The sequence below is a fragment of the Pseudonaja textilis genome, chromosome 4 (genome assembly GCF_049901715.1).
Source record: "Pseudonaja textilis isolate UNSWEBS1 chromosome 4, rPseTex1.2, whole genome shotgun sequence".
Classification (NCBI taxonomy): Eukaryota; Metazoa; Chordata; class Lepidosauria; order Squamata; family Elapidae; genus Pseudonaja; species Pseudonaja textilis.
The window spans coordinates 8,410,011-8,433,375 of NC_141993.1; the positions used below are offsets into that span (position 1 = coordinate 8,410,011).

Consider the following 23,365-nt stretch of genomic DNA (forward strand, 5'->3'; position numbering starts at 1 on the left):
AGAACTATCTGTGTACCTTTTTCTCATTAAGTTAATTGCTCAGTAATAGCAGTAGCACTTAGACTTATATACTGCTTTACAGTGCTAAGTGGTTTACAGTGTCAGCCTATGGTCCTCATTTTACCCACCTTAGAAAGATGGAAGGCTGAGTCAATAGCAATAGCAGAGTTATATACTTCACCGTGCTTTTACAGATCTCTCTAAGCAGTTTACAGAGTCAGCCTATTGCCCCCAACAATCTGGGTCCTCATTTTACCCACCTCAGAAGGATGGAAGGCTGAGACAATAGCAATAGCACTTACTTATATATCGCTCTATGGTGCTTTAACAGCCCTCTCTAAGTGGTTTACAGAGTCAGCCTCTTGCCCCCAACAATCTGGGTCCTCATTTTACCCACCTCGGAAGGATGGAAGTCAACCTTGAGCCTGGTGAGATTCGATCTGCCAAATTGCAATCAGCTGGCAGTCAGCAGAAGTAGCCTGCAGTACTGCACTCTAACCACTGTGCCACCAAGGCTCATCCTGTTAAAATGCTGTAAATGATTGTTATATTAAAGTGGCACTAAAATGAAATGCAACTACATTATTCACAAACTGTAGATTGACTGAAGAAAGGCCATCTCAATTTCCTGAGTCCTATTCTGGATTTTAACCCAAAAGGGGAGATAAAACAGTGCCAAGTATAATATCTCAAAAAGCCTTAGGGCTTTATAACAAGTGTCCCAAAGACTCAATTTCATCAGCTTTGCATGAACAAATAACTTTGGAATTAGGTCTATGGCTATATTTTCTTCCAAGGATGCTGGGGGCACAGCAGTGAACCATTTGTGAGTGTAATCTTGTGTGCAGCCAGAGATAAAAACTTGTGTGGGCTAACTTAGGCCGGGATACTTCATTATTCTTGGTTTGTGTTTAAATGACTGCACTCATTATTTGGGGGGGTTCTTTAAGCAGCAGGGTAATTGCCAGCATTTCATTATTCCTTCTTTTTCAATTAGTCTTCCCCCGCCCCCCAAAATTTTCTAAGCTTATCCATTCCTTTGCCAGTCAATAACACTCTTGGGTATCAGTCCAAACATAAAATCACTTGAGCAGCTGAGGGATAAATCAATTTAAAAAGTATATAGCCACAGCAACAAAACAACCAAATGTTAAACAACCCAAGGAATCTTGAGATTGGAGGGTGAACAGGAAGCAAAAAAACTCCAATTTATTACCCGATTCTCAAATTACCCCCAAAATTAATCGCAGCTAAGTTTCTTTGGGGACATCATATGCCAGATATTTATCCCCTTAACATCTCTTTGGAACATACAAAACATTTCAATTTCAGAATAATTTTCCAAAGCAGAACAAAACATGCTGGTCATATTGTGCGCTGTGGTTTTTGGTGGTCTGACTGGACCAGGAATTGTGGTTTGGCTTTCATTTGTAACCTTCCTGATTTTTGTAGACTTTTTCCAGCCTACCAGACACATGCCTGGGGCTACTGCATGAGATTAACAGATTAACAGAGTTGGAAGGACCTTATAGGCCATCTAGTCCAACCCCGGGCCAAACAGGAGACCCTACACCATTTCTGACAGATGGCAGTCCAGTCTCTTCTTGAAAGCTTCCAGTGAAGCTCCCACAACTTTGGAAGGCAACTTCTGTTCCATCTGTTGATTGTTCTCACTGTCAGAAAATCTCTCCTTATTTCCAGCTTGAATCTCTCCTTGATCAGTTTCCATCCATTATTCCTTGTCTAGCTTTCAGGTGCCTTGGAAAATAGCTTGACCCACTCCTCTCTGTGATGGCCCCTCAAATATTGGAAGACTGCTCTCATGTCTCCCCTGGTCCTTCTTTTCATTAGACTAGCCATGCCCAGTTCCTGCAACCATTCATCCATCATATGTTTTAGCCTCCAATCATCTTGGTTGCTCTTCTCTGCCCTCTTTCTAGAGTCTTAACATCTTTTTTATAGTGTGGTGACCAAAACTGGATGTAGTATTTTAGGTGTGGTCTTACTAAGGCTTATTAAGGAGACCAACATGCAGCAGTGTTGAAAAGACAGTCATAGCTCAACATCGGAATGCTCACAAGTTCATGCTCGCGTAAAACATTTGCCTTATTTTCTCCAAAAAATAAAGCCATGGCAGAACCTTAAGAGACAAAAAAAAAAAAAAAAATGAAGCTGAATAAGGGATCTTTAGTGTTCTCTGAGCTTTGTTGTTTCCTTGCAAGTGTTTTACTACCTGAACTAGACAACATTGCCACAGAGGCAAGTTTTATTAAATGAATAAGAGTGACATGATAGCAATGTTACAATATTTGATGGGATGCCACAACGAAGATGATTAGGGGAGTGGAGCAGTGGTGGGATTCAATTTTCTTTTACCACTGGTTCTGTGGACATGGCTTGGTGGGCCCGTGGCAGGGGAAGGATACTGTAAATCTCCATTCAGAGGTGGTATTTGCTGGTTCTCTGAACTACTCAAAATTTCTGCTACCGGTTCTCCAGAACTGGTCAGAACCTGCTGAATAGCACCATTGAACTGGAGGCTAAAACAAATGAAGAACGGTTGCTGGAATTGGGTATGTCTAGTTTGATGAAAAGAAGGACTAGGGATGACATGATAGCAGTCTTCCAATGTCTCAGGGGCTGCCACAAAGAAGAGGGAGTCAAGCTGTTCTCCAAAGCACCCGAAGGCAGGACAAGAAGCAACTGATGGAAGCCAATCAAGGAGAGAAGCAATCTGGAATTAAGGAGACACTTCCTAACAGTGAGGACAATTAACCAGTGGAAGAGCTTTGCCTTCACCAAGTTGTGGGTGCTCCATCACTGGAGGTTTTTAAAAAGGAAACTGGACAACATTTGGCTGAAATTGTATAAAATCTTCTGCTTGACTAGGGGCTTGGAGTAGAAGATCTACAAGATCTCTTCCAACTCTATTGTTCTGTTAAAAATCAAAGCTTAAATAAAACATTTGAAGCAAGAGAAAACATTTTAATAAGACTGGTGATATTCCTCCATGATTTAAGATTTTTCACTACTGGAGAAGTACACAGAATCATTTGTCTGAGGAATGCACTTGGTTGGGATTTCCTTTTTAGATCCTTCTTCAGTTTCCTCTAAAGTTTCCCTTAAGAAATGGAAGCTCAACGTATAGACCTACACGTGTTGTTTTATTCACAAAGAAACGGACAGAACATGCCGCATTATGGCATAAATCAATGTTAAAAACAAGCAAACAAACCTCGGTCCTGAAAGGTGATAAGATCAACTCATCTCAAGTAGTTGCTATTTACAGCCAGGCATGGAGATATGAAACAGACTTAGTGGAGACTGGGAGGGGAAATGCCAGATCCATTCCTGGCAGGAAACAGAAAGATGATTGATAATGTTCCTCACAAAGGCCAAATTTATATAGACCATCATTCCAGAAATCAGCCTGACTCACAGAACTGGCTGCCTCACATATCCAGGGGTTGAAACAAAAAGGGTGATCATTTCATAGGTCCATTTTTACATGCCTGAAATCAATAAATAACAGTAGCAACTGGGCAGCAACGGAACACTCAAATTTTCTCAAGAAAATGCTAAGAAGTCCATATATATATTGAAGTCCTCCAGGCTTAAAGTTGCCAAGGTTGGAGACCCCTGGTATAGAGTCTCCTGCTTGAGCAGAGGGTTGGTTTAGAAGACCTCCAAAGTCCCTTCCAGCTCTATTCTGATTGATTGATTGATTGATTGATTGATTGATTGATTGAAAGCATTTGCACTCGGTCTTCCATCACTTTTGAATCCCCGGGAAATGAACCTGAAATTACTTTGGGCTTTTTTTTTTCTGACTTTCTGATTTGGAATGGTAGGTGTGATACCTCTCCATGTTGTCTTGATTCAGAGGGGGTCACCCAGTGTGCAGCAGCTGCCAAAAAATGCCAACATAGTTCTAGGCTGCATAAGCAGAGGGATGGAATCAAGATCACGTGAAGTGTTAATACCACTTTATAATGTCTTGGTAAGGCCACACTTGGAATATTGCATCCAGTTTTGGTCGCCACGATGTAAAAAAGATGTTGAGACTCTAGAAAGAGTGAAGAGAAGAGCAACAAAGACAATTAACGGGACTGGAGGCTAAAACATATAAAGGCTGGTTGCTGGAATTGGATATGTTTAGTTTAATGAAAAGAAGGACTAGGGGAGACATGATAGCAGGGTTCCAATATCTCAGGGGCTGCCCCAAAGAAGAGGGAGTCATGCTATTCTCCAAAGCACCAGAAGGCAGGACAAGAAGCAACGGATGGAAACTAAACAAGGAGAGAAGCAACTTAGAACTAAGGAGGAATTTCCTGACAGTGAGAACAATGAATCACAGTTAGAACAACTTGCCTCCAGAAGTTGTAAATGCTCCAACACTGGAAGTTTTTGAAAAGTGTTGGATAACCATTTGTCTGAAGTGGTATAAGGTTTCCTGCCTAGGCAGGGGGTTGGACTAGAAGACCTCCAAGGTCCCTTCCAACTCTATTCTATTCAATGAACATTTCTAAACAGAAAGAGGTAGTCCTTGATCCTCTCTCCTGGGCAGAGGGGATTCAAATGCCTAGAAGAAAGGAAAAGGAGTTGGAGATGGCAGTCGTTTCTCTGTTCCTGATAATGACATCATGATACAGGAGGCATCAGCACCGATGACAAGGCAGCTTTTAATGTCTGCTGCTAATTGCCTTTCGTACTTCATTGTCCTCTCTTGTGTAACATCTGCCTTGCCAGGATGACTGGGGATGCTTTCCTGTCCATCATCTGTTTGCCATTCAATGCCTCACTCCTGTTTCCCGAGATGTGAGGACCACTTGTTCTCTTTGTTTCAGGGGGACAGAATTGTAGACGTTCTCAACCGTGGAAAGCCTTTCCAACTTAATAGTTCTGCTGCAAAAGATACCTCTTCTTTGATGGAGCCACAAAAGGTTAAAATGTGAGTCTTCAGCCCAAAGTTGGCGAAGAGATGACACGAGGCTGCCGGAATCTGTCACGGGTTTCGTGACAGCCTGTTTTCTTGAGAGAGACATCACCTTTCATGATCTTATCCAGCCTTCGCTGATTTGGTAATCCTGGATGTTTTCTGCACCTGAATATTAATCTTTTTTCACCTTCCATTGATGGGGGGCGGGGGTGTTTGTAGTCCTCCCAAGCTTTGCTCTTGACATATCGTTTCCTTCTGTTCATGGATTTGAAAGGCGCCCTTGTACGCTGAGTCTTTTTGGCCAGCCACACAAGGGAAGGCATTGTCTTTCCCCGAAAGATAAGGGACATCAGAGGCCCACAAGCAGCTGAAAGGCCATTTGGAGAAGTTAAAGAGATGTGTGAGAGCATATTTCAATATCCCCCCCCCCGCCGCCGCCCAGATATCAAACAATGCTCAACAATGGACACGTTACACTTTAAAAAGAGTGCCTCCCTCCTGTTTTTAATGGGACTGTTATTCCAGTGTGGAAGTGGCATGGCTGAAATGTTGTGATCAGGTTGCTGATGGATCTTAGCATAGGTCTAAGGAGCATGTAGTATTTCATGATGACTTTTTACAATCATCCCATACTTAGACGAAGTATGAGTGATTGTCCTTTTTTGTTTGGTCTGCTTGTCAAAAGACTAAATAATTAATTAAAGGGTGACACACACCCCGCTTGCTTCTCCAATTTGGAAGGCACCCAGTAATGAGTTTAGACAGACAGACAGACAGACACATTATATATATATATATATATGTTTTCTGAGGTATATATATATAAAGTTTTCGCAGGTACTTACATGTATGGTATTCAGCTTTGTTCGGGCATTTTCCCATGTCATTATAGTTGTGCTTTCAAAGTTGTAGCAATGTTTCAGCAGAATCTCATCTGCCATCATCAGGCTTCTGTATTGTGTTCGTCCAGATGAACACAATACAGAAGCCTGATGATGGCAGATGAGATCTGCAAACGTGCTACAACGTTAAAAGCACAACTATAATGATGTGGGAAAATACCAAAAGCTGAATAACATATATATATATATGTGTGTGTGTGTGTGTGTGTGTGTGTGTATGTGTGTGTGTGTGTGTGTGTGTGTATGTATGCATATATATATATATATATATATATATATATATATATATATATATATATATATATATGGATCTTTGGTTGTTGGGTTTTCTCCCGCGTAAGATTCGAAGTATCTAGGCAACGTTTCGATGAAGTCTCATTCATCATCTTCAGGCTTCTGTCTCCGGCTCTGTGCTTCTCAGAGTAATGGAGATTGCAGCTGCTTCCTCCTTTTAACTGCCAGTGGGGTGGGACTTGATTGGGTGGGGGCTTGGCTGTGTTCTGATTGGGTGGGGTGTGTTCTCATTGGTAGGGGTTTGGCTGTGTTCTGATTGGTTGGGGGTTAGCCGTGTTCTGATTGGTTGGAGGCGTGTTCTGTTCAGGTGGGGGCTTGGTTGTGCTCAGGTTAGTCTTAGTTGCTGGGGATTTGAGCTGGTGAGCTGTGATCTTGCTGTTTGGCTTGAGTTCATGGTCGTGCTGCATCTTCATAGTGGGTGTCGGTTTGCTTCATGTATGGCTCGGAGGGGTTTGAAGTGGGTAGTGATGCAGCTGCAGTGCAGCTTCTAGTCCATGGTCGTGTCTCATCTTCTGAGTGGGTGTGAGTCTGTTTTCTACATGGAAGTGTGGTGGTGGCATCTTGTGTGGCTCTCATGGGTGTGGGTCTGGTGTCCCTCTTCATGTTAGGTACTCGTCTGTTCATGAGGGCGGGTTTCCAAATGGCTGGAAGGCGGGAGGTGTCATCTCATTTGTTCATGCTGTGTGGGCGTTTTTCTATCTCTATGGCTTCTCTGATTATTCTGCTGTTGAAGTGTTCGGTTTTGGCGATGGTTCTGGTATTTTTAAAATCAATTTCATGTCCTGTGGCTTTGAGGTGTTGGACCAGGGAAGAGGTCGTTTCTTCTTTTTGATTGAGTTCTTATGTTCTTCAATGCGTGCACTTATTCTTCTGTTAGTTTGTCCAATGTATGTGGTAGGGCAGGCAGTGCAGGGGATTTCGTATACTCCTTGGTTTTCTAATTCGATTTTGTCTTTGGGGTTTCTTAGGATGGTGGATATTTTTCTGTTTGTGCAGAATGCTGTTTTGATGTTGTGTTTTTGGAGGATCTTGCTAATTTTGTCTGTAGTGCCTTTTATATATGGGAGGAGGGCTTTGCCGTTTTCCTGTTCTCTGTCTTGGATTTTGGTTGGGGTTTCTTTTTGGATTAGGTGGGTAATCTTCTTTCTTTGGAATCCATTGGCTGTAAGTACGTTGGTGAGAGTGTGTAGTTCGGTTTTTTGGTGTTGTTCATCGGCTAAGCATTTTGTTCTGGAGATGAGTGTCTTGGCTACGGAATTGATCTGTGCTGGGTGGTGGTGTGAGAGTGCATGTAGATAGCGGTTTGTATGTGTTTTCTTCTGGTAGATGGTGTGTCCTAGGGAGCCATTGGATCTTTTGTGTACCAAGACATCTAGGAAAGGAAGTTGATTGTTGGCTTCTGTTTCCATGGTGAATTGTATTTTGGGGTGTAGGCTGTTGAGGTGTGTGAGGAAGTTGTTCAGTTTTTCTGACAGGTGAGAGGGGTGATCCCATGGGTGCTCCTTCTATTTGTTTGTATTTTTGTTCATTGTAGGTGAAGTATGTATTGGATACATACTGTCATCGCAAACCTCTACATGGAACACTTTGAAACACAAGCTCTAGAAAAATACGACCACAAACCCAAACTCTGGCTCAGATACGTAGATGACACCTTCATAATCTGGCCACACGGGAAAGAAAAACTGAACAACTTCCTCACACACCTCAACAGCCTACACCCCAAAATACAATTCACCATGGAAACAGAAGCCAACAATCAACTTCCTTTCCTAGATGTCTTGGTACACAAAAGATCCAATGGCTCCCTAGGACACACCATCTACCAGAAGAAAACACATACAAACCGCTATCTACATGCACTCTCACACCACCACCCAGCACAGATCAATTCCGTAGCCAAGACACTCATCTCCAGAACAAAATGCTTAGCGATGAACAACACCAAAAAACCGAACTACACACTCTCACCAACGTACTTACAGCCAATGGATTCCAAAGAAAGAAGATTACCCACCTAATCCAAAAGAAACCCCAACCAAAATCCAAGACAGAGAACAAGAAAACGGCAAAGCCCTCCTCCCATATATAAAGGCACTACAGACAAAATTAGCAAGATCCTCCAAAAACACAACATCAAAACAGCATTCTGCACAAACAGAAAAATATCCACCATCCTAAGAAACCCCAAAGACAAAATCGAATTAGAAAACCAAGGAGTATACGAAATCCCCTGCACTGCCTGCCCTACCACATACATTGGACAAACTAACAGAAGAATAAGTGCACGCATTGAAGAACATAAGAACTCAATCAAAAAGAAGAAACGACCTCTTCCTGGTCCAACACCTCAAAGCCACAGGACATGAAATTGATTTTAAAAATACCAGAACTATCGCCAAAACCGAACACTTCAACAGCAGAATAATCAGAGAAGCCATAGAGATAGAAAACGCCCACACAGCATGAACAAACGAGATGACACCTCCCGCCTTCCAGCCATTTGAAACCCGCCCTCATGAACAGACAGTACCTAACATGAAGAAGGACACCGGACCCACACCCATGAGAGCCACACAAGATGCCACCACCACACTTCCATGTAGAAAACAGACTCCCACCCATTCAGAAAATGAGAAAGCGACCATGGACCAGAAGCTGCACTGCAGCTGCATCACTACCCACTTCAAACCCCTCTGAGCCATACATGAAGCAAACCGACACCCACTATGAAGATGCAGCAGGACCACGAACTAGAAGCCAAACAGCAAGATCACAACTCTCCAGCTCAAATCCCCAGCAACTAAGACTAACCTGAGCACAACCAAGCCCCACCTGAACAGAACACGCCTCCAACCAATCAGAACACGGCTAACCCCCAACCAATCAGAACACAGCCAAAACCCTACCAATGAGAACACACCCCCACCCAATCAGAACACAGCCAAGCCCCCACCCAATCAAGTCCCACCCCACTGGCAGTTAAAAGGAGGAAGCAGCTGCAATCTCCATTACTCTGAGAAGCACAGAGCCGGAGACAGAAGCCTGAAGATGATGAATGAGACTTCATCGAAACGTTGCCTAGATACTTGAATCTTACGCGGGAGAAAACCCGAACAACCAAAGATCCATATATATATATATATATATATATGTGTGTATATATATATATATATATATATATATATGTGTGTGTGTGTGTGTATATATGTGTGTGTATATATATGTGTGTGTATATATATATGTATATATATACATACATATATATATATATATATATATATATATATATATATATATATATATATATATATACATATATACATATACAAATATATAGATATAGATATATATAGTTGAAGTCCTCCAGGCTTAAAGTTGCCAAGGTTGGAGATCCCTGCTCTATACCATTTCAGACAGGTGACTGCCCAGTCTTTTCTTAAAAACCTCCAGGGATGAAGCACCCACAGCTTCTGAAGGCAAGCTGTTCCACTGGTTAATTGTTCTCACTGTTAGGTAATGTCTCCTTAATTCCAGGTTGCTTCTCTCTTTGATTAATTTCCATCCATTCTTTCTTGTTTTGCCTTCTGGTGCTTTGGAAAATAAATTGACCTCCTCCTCTTTGTAGCAGTCCTTCACTTAGTCCTTCTTTTCTCTAAACTGGCCATACCCTATTCCTGCAACCTTTCTCAAGAGAGAAAGAGTGTGGAAAGAGAAAGAGAGAAAGGAAAGAGAAATGAAGAAAAGAGGAAGAGGGGGGAAAAGCAGATAAGAAATTGGAGAAAATCAAAGTAACAGGAAACAACAAATGAATGCTGTAATGATCAGCTGTAATGTAAATGCATCATGAACACATAAATTTAGATTTATGGAGCAGAGAATGAAAACAACAACAGCCATCTTCTCCCTCATTTCTCCTTTCTCACATGAACTATGTATGGAGACAGGTCTGACCAGGATCAAATCACAACCTCCATACTTAAGTCAATATAGGAGAAGGTTGGAGAAATTGTCAATAGGATATGTAAACATGACACTTTCCTATTTCTGAAGTCCGGAAGGTTGATTCTAAATCAACTCTATAAATGCATTTTTCACATAGAATCAGTCCCAGATTTTATGTGGAAGATAGGTCCAAATGTATGATATAAATTTACAAATCATTCTGTTCACACACAGACGTTCTTAATCTATGAATACAATTTTCTCGTTCTTCTACTGTAAAATGGAGCATTGGTATTAAGTAAAATAAACAGTGTTTCTCCATTTGAAGATAAAATTGTAGTCTAAACACAACCCTAATTCCTATGAAAATGATGGGAAAGAGCTAAAACCTCAAGAACACCCAAGAACAATGTACAATGCAAACCCTTGTAAAATTTATCCAGAGTTATTTGTCACTCCAGACCTCTTTACCGTGAGTGCATAAAACACTCCAGTTAACAATGGAAAAAAGGTTAACTCCCCAAGATAACCTACCCCTCCCGAGGGTTAAACCCAATGATAGGCCTCTGTCAGCTGCCAACAAGCTATTGAGGATACCAATCCATTGTTTTGAAGACAAAGTATAACACAAGGACACTAAACTTATTCAAACTGTCAACAAACACGATCTGGAATGTGGCTTTCAGGTAAGTAATTTGGGGTGCTTTAAGACTATTATCAAATGGCTGTGCTCTCAGAAGTAGACAGCTGCTAATAACAAGGGAGTGAAGCTATCATAAAACATTTTATGGCAGGCACCGGGATCTATAAATTGCATGACATACTGCAATGGCTTTCAACTTAGAAAATTGCTAGTTAAGGGACCGCTGCTTAATGAAAAAGTACCCATCTCAGTTTTACATTTGATGTATAGAACATTTAATGTCAGCTCTGGATTCCCTTCAGCGTTCCTTAAGACTAAGAAACCTACCAACACCTCTTTCTTTTTTTTTTCCCTTTTTTTTTTCCCTTTGCACAGATTTGTCAAAGAAGGCTATTATCTGCCCTGGTGAGAGAAGGCAGTGTGTTCTGGAGAGAGGAAAAAAACAGATATCCCAAGCAAGTCTTTCAAGGCCAATTTATCTCTGCCTGAGAAACCTCTCTCCTAGACTATAATGTCCTTAGAAAATTGGCAATGCATAAAGCTCAGTCAATTCAGGAAGTTTCATTTCACAGGGGGGGTCACAGGAAGGAGGTTAAATGTTACTAACAGACATTTATCCTTTTAGGCACAGAGCGAGGGACTCAGTGAGTTGCTCCAGTTAAAGCTTTCCATGGTTAAAACTCTACAAAATGGCTTCCATTCCTGGAGATGTCTAACCTGCTTTGGGGTCTTGCTGCCTATAGGCACCTCTGAACACCTGCACAAAATATACGGGAGGATGCTGTCACGTATAGATGATGGAATGCCAAACAATTTAATTGTGGAAGCCTTCCACCACTGAAAAAAAAAGGTATGCTTTCTTTGAGACCTATTTGAAGAGGAGGTAAAGACTGTGCTGGGAAGTCTTTTTGCACGATTATGTTTTGTGGTACCAAATAACACCCATTTCTGGAATAGCGGGCTCTGCTGCCCATCATCTAGTCCAGGGGTCGCCAACCTTTTGGATCTCAGGGAACACCAAACTCATAATTTTAAATCCCATGGACCACTAATATGAATTTTGACTAATGGTGGCTTGCTGACGTTGGTGGTAAAGTCGGTCCCATATTCCAGAGCTGCGGTAGTCACAGGACTGGCCCTTTGGTCATCCCGGAGCAGCTCCTCCAGTCCATGGCAGGCCAGTGCACCCGGGTGGAGGAGGAGCTGCTCCAGGATGACCAAAGGGCCAGTCCTGTGACTACTGCAGCTCTGGAATATGGGACTGACTTTCCCATCAATGTCAGCAAGCCACCTCGAGGCAGATATCCTTCCCCCGCCAATGGTCTTACCTTCCAGTTCCAGCTTGCGTGGCTCCACTCAAGGTAAGGTTTGCGCTTGGCTGAAGGATGAGGACCAGTAGGTGGGTGGGCCATGTGGGTGGGGCAGCCTTGTGTTCCCATGCCGCCTGGATTAATTGCTTTGGGGGGGGGACATTTCTCTGCAGACCACCAAAATTTTCTTGCGGACTAACAGTTAGCAACCTCTGATCTAGTCCTACCTTAGGCACAAAGCTAGATGAGTGACCTTGGGCCAGCCCTTCTCTCTCAGCCCTGGAAAGAAAACATTGGAAAATTGCTTCCAAAATTTTTGCCCACAAAAAAAAAAAAAAAAAAAAAAACCCTGTCACGGTCTTCGGTTTTTGCAAAGGGAGAGAGGGAGGAAGAACAGAAAAATATCCTTATGTTTTTATGGATGGCAAACAGTTGCTACGGGATTAAAAAGATATGGTTTGATATTTGTCTGCCTCTCAGTCATCTAGATATTGAATGTTAGACCTATTTTATTTATTTAATCTTTATTCATTACTTTTTATATGTTGCTTATTAAATACTAGCTGCTAGTCACGGTGCCTTGGCAAATTTGATCGTGTTTGTATGATCCTTATACATTTCGCTTAATACTTGTTTTAGTTTGCAAGGAAAACAAGAAATTCTAAAACATCGAAAAAGCAGAAAGCAATAGAGACATTAACTTGGGTTTTTCCACGGAATCTGATACGGTACAAATTACAATCAAATTAATTTAAAATAACCTGGAAAAGTTTAGGCCAAAAGAAACAATATTCCCCTCCATGGCTAGAGTTTTCCAAGTTTTCACATAACGACCTGCAATCAATAATACACTAAGACTATGCTGACCCTCTCTTTCTTTTCAACAATCAAAATTTTGCTAACAAATGCAACAACAGACATGTTTGTTTTGATGTATGGCTGTGTGACATATTATAAATATTACATCACATAACTGCAGAAAATGTCACTCAATGAGGGTTGTTGGTTTTATTTTTCCTAGACAGCATTAAATGAAGCATGGAGCCTTGCCTCTGAACAGCTCTTTTAAGGAGCTCCTTTTGCTTAAATGATTAATAGGCTATGCATTGTCAGAAAAATGTCCTTAAAATGAAAAACAGTAAACTACAAAGATATCATTCATTTTTAAGGAATTCTGCGGTGAAAATATCTCGTAAATTACAGCACAATTTTGGATCCTGGTGTTTACAGTTCCAGGTTAAGGTGACAGGAAGATATTTAGGCCAAATGCAGAACTTGGCATGTGCAAATGCAAACAAATCTCTAGGCTATAGTTTTAAATGTATTTATTTTCTTTAAAAAAAATAAATAATCGGAAACCCTGAACGTGGAATAGTCATTACAACTCATGGGCTGAGCATAAATGAAACAACAGTATTTCCCTTTCCAGATTTGAACTATATCACTTGTTGAAGACATTATTGTACGGATCATATATCTTATACTATGAAATAATATAATTATCTTTTTGCACGCAGCTTCTCAGAATATATGTGTGATATGCCAGTAGTAGCATTTATTTCCCTTATGCTAGTAAGATAACACAGATGGGCAGTAATCCAAAATCTTGTTTCAAAGGCCAATTCAGCAAACAGATTCAGAATAACAGAGTTGGAAGGGACCTTGGAGGTCTTCTAGTCCAGCCCCCTGCACAAGCAGGAGACCCCATACCATTCTGGGCAAATGTCTTCTTCAATCTCTTCTTAAAAAGCTCCAGTGATGGAACACCCACAATAGAATAGAATAGAACTCTTTATTGGCCATGTGGGATTGGATACACGAGGAATTTGTCTTGGTTCAAATGCTTTCAGTAGACATAAAAAGAAAAGATACATTCGTCAAGAGTCAAGAATCATCAGGTACCACACTTAATGATAGTCACAGGGTACACAACTTTTGAAGACAAGCAGTTCCACTCAGGGGTGAAATTCTACCGGTTCGGCCTGGTTCTGCAGAACCAGTAGCAACGATGAGCTGTGGAGACTGAACCAGTTCTCTCCGCTGCTCTGCTGTTGGGCCCACCCACCCACCTGGGCTCCCATACTTACCTTTATCCTCTGGTTTTGAAGCGCAGATGCTTTGCGTGGCACAACAAAGTGCTGTGCGGCAGCTGCTGAAGTGACCGGGATCGTAAAGGCTTGCAGAGGCGAGTTAGAACGCCTCTGTGCCTGCGGAAAGGGCGCGTTTGGCACACAGGCGCATGCAAAGTGTGTGCACGTATGCAAAGTGCGTCCACCAAGCCACGCCCACCGAACCGGTGGTAAAAATATTTGAATCCCACCACTGGTTCCACTGATCAATTGTTCTCACCACCAGTAAATTTCTTCTTAGTTTTAGGTTGCTTCTCTCCTTGATCAGTTTCCATCCATCGCTTCTTGTCTTGCATTCAGATGCTTTGGAGAATAGCTTGACCCTCTCCTCTATGTGGCAGCCCCTCAAATATTGGAACATTGCTATTCTGTTTCCCCTAGTCCTTCTCTTCACTAGACTAGGCATACCCAAAGGACCTATGACTATTTTTCACACTTATGACCAATGCAGCATGGGCACATGATTGACATTCAGATGTTTGACAACTGACTCACATTTATGACGGTTACAATGTCCCAGAGTCATGTGATTCCCCTTTACCGGCCTTCTGACAAGCCAAATCAGATTCACTTAACAAACATGTGACTAATTTAAGCACTGCAGTGATTCACTTAACAAATGAGCTACCATCACAGGAAGAAATTATTAAGAAAATATTGGAATGTGCTGAAATGAGTAGATTGACATTTGAAATTAGAGAACAAGAAGATGAAGTTTGGGACCTTTTCTATCAATGATTAGATAATAAAATATAATAATAGAATATTTAGAACCTTAGGAAACAATGAATACATATTTCTTTTTTTTCTTTGATACTATCTTTATAAAATTTTATTAAGATAGACTTGGTATGACTTTATGATTTGCTATAAAATAAATTAAGTAAGCTATAGTTATCTCGTTAAAGTATGAATTAATAAAATTATAGTCAAATGATTGTTTAATAATGATATCAGGCTATATAATTGTTGATTGATAATATGAGCTATTATGTAATATAACTACAATGGTGACTTTGAAATGGATGCACACAAAAAAAGTGGTAAACCAACCGACACACTGTCTGTAAACTCATGAAGGAAAGGATGGTGTTTTTTATGTTTTATGTGTTTTTGTTTGTTGTTAAAATTAATAAAACTGTTTTCAAAAAAAAAATGAGCTGAGAAAAGTACCAAAATGAACAAATTTCTCACATAGCAACATAAATGTTGGGCTCAACTGTAGTCATAAGTTGAGGGCTACCTGTATAGGAAATTAGCTGGATTTTTTTTTATTTTTTGGTCTTCGTTATCATTAAGTCACCAAATGTGATGGGCAGAGTGGGGAATGATGGATAGGGAACATAGAGAAAGAGATGGTAGTGAAGGATGTGGATTTTCTGCCTTTCAAACACAGGGATCCAACCTGGGTCTTCTTGAGTTCCACCTATAAACCTTCTATAACATTCTTAGCAACCTAGAATGAGGGAGAAATTTCCTGACAGTGAGAACAATTGAGATGTGAAGTAGGAATGAAAAGAAGGAAGAGGAAGAGCCCAATGTGAATTTGAAAGGAGGGGCTTATGTCGAGAACTCTTTTCCCACCCCAGAAACACCGATGGGAACTCACCCTGGGTGAAAGAGAACCTCTATAGCACCATGGATCCCATTCCTAACCACCTGAGCAGGGTCAGAAGAACGCTATGACCGATTGATATAGAACAAGGGTGTCAAACTCAAGGCCCGCAGCCCAGATCCGGCCCATGGGGTGCTTAAATCTGATCCCCAGGGCCAGCCTGGAAACACCAAAGGATTGGCTCGCGGTGCCTCTGCCAGAGAAAATGGGACTCAAGAGGGCTGCGCGCATGCTTCCCAGGCACCGTTTTCACTGGTGGAAGGCTATCAAAAGAAACTAAAAACAAAACAAAAGGAGAAATGTTTCCCCTTTTGCATCTGAGCATCCCAAAAGGAACAGGGAAGGAGGAAAGAGAAAGAAGAGAAGATGGGAAGAGAGCAAGGAAGGAAAAAGAAGGAAAGGGGAGAAGGGAGAAGAAATGAAAAGGAAGAGGGAAGAGGGAAGGAGAAGGAAGGAAGGAAGGAAGGAAGGAAGGAAGGAAGGAAGGAAGGAAGGAAGGAAGGAAGGAAGGAAGGAAGGAAGGAAGGAAGGAAGGAAGGAAGGAAGATTATAATGAGAGGGAGGGACAGTCTGAGGGAAGTCCGTCCTTAGTATTTGGCCACCACAGTTGCCCCTGACACGAGTGCTACCGAACTGGCCATACCCACCCCAGCCTCCCAACATCAACCCCCATCCTGATGTGGCCCTCAATGAAATCAAGTTTGACACCCCTGAGACAGAAGGTTAGACCAAGAGAGTTTCCATCCTGTCCCCAACAGAGATGATTTGCAAGCCCAACCAATGCCATTTTAGCACTATTCCCAAATCTGACCCTGTACTGAAATCTTCTTCCTTTGGGAGCCCAACAGCATCTCAACAACCTTATGCCAAAAAATAACCAAACTTGAAAACTGGACAATAATTGCCACTGCCGTTGGGTACAACCGTGGTTTCTTGAAGATAGTTTAAGACCGCAAGGGGGAACCATTGAAGTCCTTCTTATAGCTCTGGTTTTGGTAGACTAGAAAGCATGCTGCTAAAATTTAAAAACACGCAAGAATTGGAAACTGGGCTATTCACTAAAGAATAATTTAATATTTCAGGCAAGAAAATAGGCTTAGCCTTGACCAGAAATGGTATTCAACAGGTTGTGACCAGTTCTGGAGAACCGGTAGTGGAAATTTTGAGTCGTTCAGAGAACTGGCAAATACCACCTCTGACTGGCCCTGCCCCCATCTATTTGCTGCCTCCTGAGACCCAGCTGATCAGCTGGGTCTCCTTTGGTTGCCCTGCACAGGAGAATGGAACTGGAAAGCAGGTTAGGTGGGTGGGGAGGGAATGGAGATTTTGTAGTAATCTTACCCCGGGAATGGGGAGGGAATGGAGATTTTACAGTATCCTTCCCCTGGAGTGGGGTCAGAATGGAGATTTTGCAGTATCCTTCCCCTGCCATGCCCAACAAGCCACGTCCAAAGAACCGGTAGTAAAATTTTTTGAACCCCTTTAAAAAGCTAAAACTGTGATGGAAAAACAGGAAGTAAGTAACTTCTACAATACAGCCTTCCCCCACAGGCACAACGAAGCACGCAAATTCAACAGGCATAACATTCCAAACTGTTTGCCCTGATATTGCGATTATGCCTAAAAGAGCTCTCATACACCTATATATATATACATAGACTATATCACCTTAAGACAAGTGAAGAAGTACAAATTATGCACAGCATGTATGGTTTTCTTTGAAAGTGCAGTAATAATTCCTGTCTTTCCAGCGCCTGATGATTCGTTAACACTGGCAGCCAATTATACCAGACAGGGCTGGAGAGAAACATAGCTAGGTTGGCTTAATAATTACAGATGGGAAGAGGACTTTCGAAACAGTTCGTTCCAAATTTTTTGGGAGCTCTGTTACATATTCTAGCCCCCCCCCTTTTTTTTTTCATCTGCTTGTTTCCTTGAATGCTAATAACGAAATCATGCACGCATCTATTTTGCTGTCAATTTGATGTAGTCTTCCCCCCCCCCCTTTTTTTTTTTTAAAAAAGAAAGGGCTGGGACCTGAAAGCATAATTGGCGATGCTTGGTGCTGCCTGTGTGATAATTTATGGAAATGCATGAGGCTGTTGGGGGGTTTGGGGTGGCGCTGCTGTTTCCGAGAGAATTTTGCTGAGTCAGTGGTTTGCAATGCACAGCTATCTTGGTTGGGATCTGTTATGAGGAGGATGGAATTTGCAAAATCTTGGCTCCAAGAAAAGTTGGCTGAATGCAATAGCAATAGCACTTTGAGTTATATACCACTTCATAGTGCTTTACAGCCCCTCTCTAAGCACAAAATCAGCCTATTGCCTCCAACAATCTGGGTCCTCATTTTACCCACCTCGGAAGGAGGGAAGGCTGAGTCAACCTTGAGCCTGGTGAGATTCGAACTGCCACATTGCTGGTAGCTGGCAGTCAGCAGAAGTAGCCTGCAGCGCTGCACTCTAACCACTGCATCACCACGGTTTATATGCACTGTATGGAGGCAATGTTAACAAAAATTTGCATAGGGAACCTTATTATCAGATTATATTCTCTGGGTCACCTATCTGTATGTCATATATAGTTGTTTTATAGGACCACGGTGGCTTGCGTGATTAGGACCCTGGGCTGGGTGTTTGAGACCCGAGTGCTGTGGGCTGGGGTGAGTTCCCTTCCTTCGCTCCAGCTCCTGCCGGGGGAAATGAAAGGACCCCCTAACTGGGCATCCCTTGGGCAATGGTGATGTCTCCAGCTAATCATTTCAGCCCAGAAGTGCCTTAGTGTGTGATGCTGTAGAAGGTCAGCACTACCACCCCCGGAAGAATGAAATATTTTGGGAAATATTTAAAAAGGCAGAATATTATATTTCCCTAATGGAGAAATATGTTTTTTTTAAAGACAGAAAGCAGACTCAGTCTTTCTTAATAGCCCCCAGCAGATATTTTGTGCCCATTAAGAAAGATTGGGCCAGCCTATTCAGAAACCAGCCCCAGTTTCCCTGCCCGCAAGCAGAAACTGAGGAGGCCATCTTTTTGAAATGCAGATTTAGAAATCAGTTCAGAAAGAATGCATCAAGACAGAAACTCAGATAAGCAACCAACAAAAGGTTGGCAGAATTAGCTCAGCCAAACACTTAGGATTTACACTTCCCCTTTTGCCTATAGAGCCAGCCATGACCCCTACATGACCCCTACATGGCCCCATGGGAGTCTGACAACAGCCAATAGAATACATGTTCTTGCACAGGAACAGGAAGCTCAAGTGCAAAGCCCAAAAGAAGGTATCAAAAACACTCCATTCTCAACTCCATTTTGTCAGCTGCCCAGAACCACAAACCCATGTGCTTCTGTTTCATCAATAAACCATCTTTCCAATCAGCCTCTATGTTTCCAGGGTCTTTCTCCTGGCTTGGAACTGAACCAGATGGATATTCCTTCCCATAATGTAATATAATGGTTCTTAATAGTCCAGTGTGTGATAAGCCCTGGACTGGATACTTTTATATCAGACTCTAGGAATCTAAATGGGACTCAGTCCCTGTTTTCACTGGGATAATGCACACACCCACTCCTGCTTCTTTTCTGTTTCCTTAGCTTTGGGTAAATGGGGTACACAGGTTTCCACCTGCATGAGAAAAGTTGGAGGACGTACATCCTAGTTTAAGATTTAACAAAGCATCTTTGAAAGTTGGGCTCCTGGACCTGGAGCATCTTGCTCCATAGTTTGATTTGAACTTTCATCTAAAAAAAAAAAACCCGTGTCATAGCTAGCAACATTTAATAGACCATCAGTTCCCTTAAATTGTTTTCTATTTCATCTCAGCAGCCAGAGTTCACCACAGTCCCAGTCCAAAATGCTCACCTGTATCTCTGGTAGTCTCCTTCATCCTTGTCTTGGCAGACCAGCCCATTTGGACAGGCTGAATTTCCCAGCAAACTAAGGAACTCCAGGGAAGGGGCTACTTCAGCCAAGTGGTCCAACAAGCCTTCCAGCTCTGTTATGTGTCCAAGGGTTAAGGATTTCATGACGTTAACAACAAGGAAAGTTTTAATCAACATTGTGCTTCTCCCACCCCAGCCCTCCAGCATGGTCCCAGAGCATGCATTAAGGGTTCAAATGCCAATGTTTTTATTTATTTATTTATTTATTTGCTTGTTTGTTTGTTGTCAGTTGCTTACAAAATAATAGGTATAAGTAAAAACATAGTTATGAATACATGGATACATATAAGAAAAATAAAATAAAATAATAAATAAATAAATAAATAAAAGAAACAATAGGACAAGGACGGTAGGCACGTTGGTGCGCTTATGCACACCCCCTACAATATGTGATATATATGATATATGATATATGATATGATGATATGGGTGGCAAATGATTTTAATAAATAGATAGATAAACAAGCTTTTAATTGACATTGGGCCATCTCCCTACCAACATGGTCCAAAGACATGGATTAGGGATTCAGTGAAGGGTCCTTGGGGCTCTCTGAGCTTGATGTTTTTTTTGCAGACGTTTCATTACCCAACTAGGTAACATCATCAATGCTAGAAGGGAGGAGGGTTTGGCAGAGAGGAGGAAGAGGAGGAAGACTGTGGAGTCCTCTGAGCTTGCTTGTTTTCTTGTTAGACATTTCATGACTCAATTAGGTAACATCATCAGTGCTAGTAAGGAGTGGGGTTTGCTCTCCGTTTATATTCTGGTGTCTTGCCCTGTCAGTGTTGGTGGGTTTCATCTTAGAGATTATTTGGTTGGGCTGTTTGCTCTTGGTTCTTTGGCACTTTCTTGATTGGGGTGTTGTTTACCCCATTTAATTACATTAACACATAGGAAGCTTGATTACAAAGACACACACACACACACACACACACACACACACACACAGGTGTTTCCCCCAAAATAGAAGCCTTATTTTTTTATGCCACCAAAAATGGCACCAGGTCTTATTTTGGGGCAGTGTCACCCACTGACTAACCTCACTTGCGCACATTGTCCCCGGCCTCCTTTTCGCTGTCAGAGGTCTTCAGGAACTTCTTTTGTGGCCAGCAAGGCTTTCCTGAAGGCCGCTGCAGCCATTAACAGAGCTCTGGATTGACCTGGAGCTTTGTTATCAGCTACAGAGGCCTTCAGGAAAGCCTTGTCACTCCTGCTGGCTGCAGAAGAAATGGGCTGGCAAGGCAGGTGTCGAGGTGTGCGGAGCCTGGCTACAACTGTCCAAAGGTAAGTAGTAGGGCAGCTTCACACACACCCCATCCCCACCCTCCCTTAATTTTTACCTGTCCACTCTGGAGAGGGTGGGATCTTAATTAGGGCTTATTTTGGGGGTAGGGCTTATATTGGGTGCATGTGTACAAAAATCAAGCTAGGACTTACTTTCAGGGTAGGTCGTATTTTCACAGAAACAGGGTATGTCTGTGTACATGTATGTGTGTGTGTATATGCGTGTGTGTGTGTGTTTGTGTGTGAATATTGGCATTTAAAGAACTGCAACATTAATTATTTGCAGAAGAAATACTTTTCTTTCTTTGGCTTAAATGGAAAGATCCTGGGATTTATTTCCTCCTTGTTCTTTTCTTTGCTTCTTTTTCATTCCTAGCTGACTGTCTGCAAAACATTAAAAACTTTGACAAAGTGATGGATGTCATATGGGAAAATGGTTAGTGACTGCTGAAGCCATGAAACTTTTCCAACATGGCAACAGGCAGTTACTTTCACAGTACATTCATCACTAAATATATTACAACAGGTAGGAAAAATGAATTTTGGAATGGAGTCAAATGACTGTCTCAATATACCATTGGTGCATCTTGGGAAATAGGTTAAGTTTGCTAGCAGAAATGCTTGACTACAGGAGCTGCTATTAAAGCACTGACTAAACAAAGACACAGTTTAAAGCGAAGGAGGTAATAAAAAAAAATATGGAAAAGAATGTATCTGATGATTTAATTTGGGTAATGAAACAACCAAGCTCAAAGAGCACCAAGGATCCCTCATTCTCTATATCAGTGGTGGCTAACTTTTTTTGGGCTCCTTTGCAAAAAATTGTGCACGTACTTGCACATTTGCACACTTGCGCTCGTGTGCCAGCACCCAGAAGGCAATGTGTGCCCCCACACACTGCCTACTCATGCGCACGCAATCCCCACCCACCCACTCCTGCCACCCCCTTATCTGCACTGCACCTCACAGCTGATTTGTGGCTGGTTTGGGGTCTTTTTCGACCTCCAAGAGGCTTTAGAAAGGCTTCTGCAGGCTTTTCAGGACAAAAACTAGGCCCATTTCATCACTTCCGATATTTCTGGAAAAAACAGGAAGTGATGAAATGGGCCTGGTTTTCATCCTGAAAAGCCTGCAGAAGCCTTCCTGAAACCTCTGGGATGCCGAAAAAGGCCTAAAATCAGCTGTGAGGCATGCGCATGTGCAGTGAGGTAAATTTGCCTGCAGCTCGCGTGCCGGCACAAATGGTTCTGTGTGCCATAGGTTCACCATCATGGCTCTATATCTAAAATTCTGTGAAAAGGAATTCGTAAATTCTTCTGAATTTTCTGCATTTTTCATAACATAAAAATAAAACATACAGGAATTGGGTATGGCCAGTCTAGAGGAAAAAGAGGACTAGCGGTAACATGATAGCAGAATTTCAGTATTTGAGGGGCTGTCAGAAAGAAGAGGGGTGGGTCAACCTATTCTCCAAAAAACTTGAAGGCAGGACAAGAAACAATGGATGGAAACTAATCAAGGAGAGAAGCAACCTAGAAACTAAGGAAAAACTTCTCAATGGTGTGAGCAATCAACCTATGAAACAGCTTGACTTCAGAAGTTGTGGGTACTCCATCATTGGAGCTTTCTAAAGAGACTGGACAACCACTTGACTAGAATGGTATAGGGTCTCCTGCTTGAGCAGGGGGTTAGTCTAGAAGACCTCCAAGGTCCCTTCCAACTCTATTATTCTATGTTCTATATATTTGCCATTGGGGATTATTAGAGTTTCATGGGGTCTTACAAATGTAGACTGTGTGTTTAAGTGAAGAAATATTTTGGGACTTTCATACAAGCAGAATTGTATGGTGGTCTAGTAGTTCTGGGCTATTCCCAACCTGCCTCCCCCCCAGATCAGAGGAATATTGAAGAAGCAAGAAAGACATTTGTGTCCTCCAATAATTTCTGTGCTGGAGGAGACTCCTATGAGTCCCTTGGACTGCAAGGCGACCAAACTGGTCAGTCCCAAAGGAGATCAACCCTGACTGTTCTTTAGAAGGCTAGATCCTGAAGATGAAACTCAAAGACTTTGTCCACCTCATGAGAAGGAAGGACTTGCTGGAGAAGAGCTGAATGCTGGGGAAAATGGAGGGCAAAAGAAGAAGAAGGGGACGGCAGAGAAGGAGGGGGCTGGATGGAGTCACTGAAGCAGTCGGCGTGAACTTAAATGGACTCTAAAAGATGATAGAGGACAGGAAGGCCTGGAGGAACATTGTCCATGGGGTTGCGATGGGTCGGACACGACTTTGCAACAAGAACAAACCATGCAGGGGAAGTTATGGCGGGAAGGTGAAATAGGTTGTGGCTTCAAGATGTAGCTGTAGAGGCA

General features: G+C 42.1%; 1 protein-coding gene across 2 annotated transcripts in view; it reads right to left on the reverse strand.

Moving 5' to 3' along the window:
• LRMDA (leucine rich melanocyte differentiation associated) overlaps positions 1-23,365 on the reverse strand; it is an 810,136-nt gene that overhangs the window by 314,700 nt on the left and 472,071 nt on the right. For both annotated transcript variants that reach the window (XM_087933832.1, XM_087933831.1), the window contains exon 4: positions 19,636-19,770. In XM_087933832.1, coding sequence (XP_087789958.1) covers positions 19,636-19,770 — 135 coding nt within the window. The remainder of the gene's footprint in view (positions 1-19,635; positions 19,771-23,365) is intronic.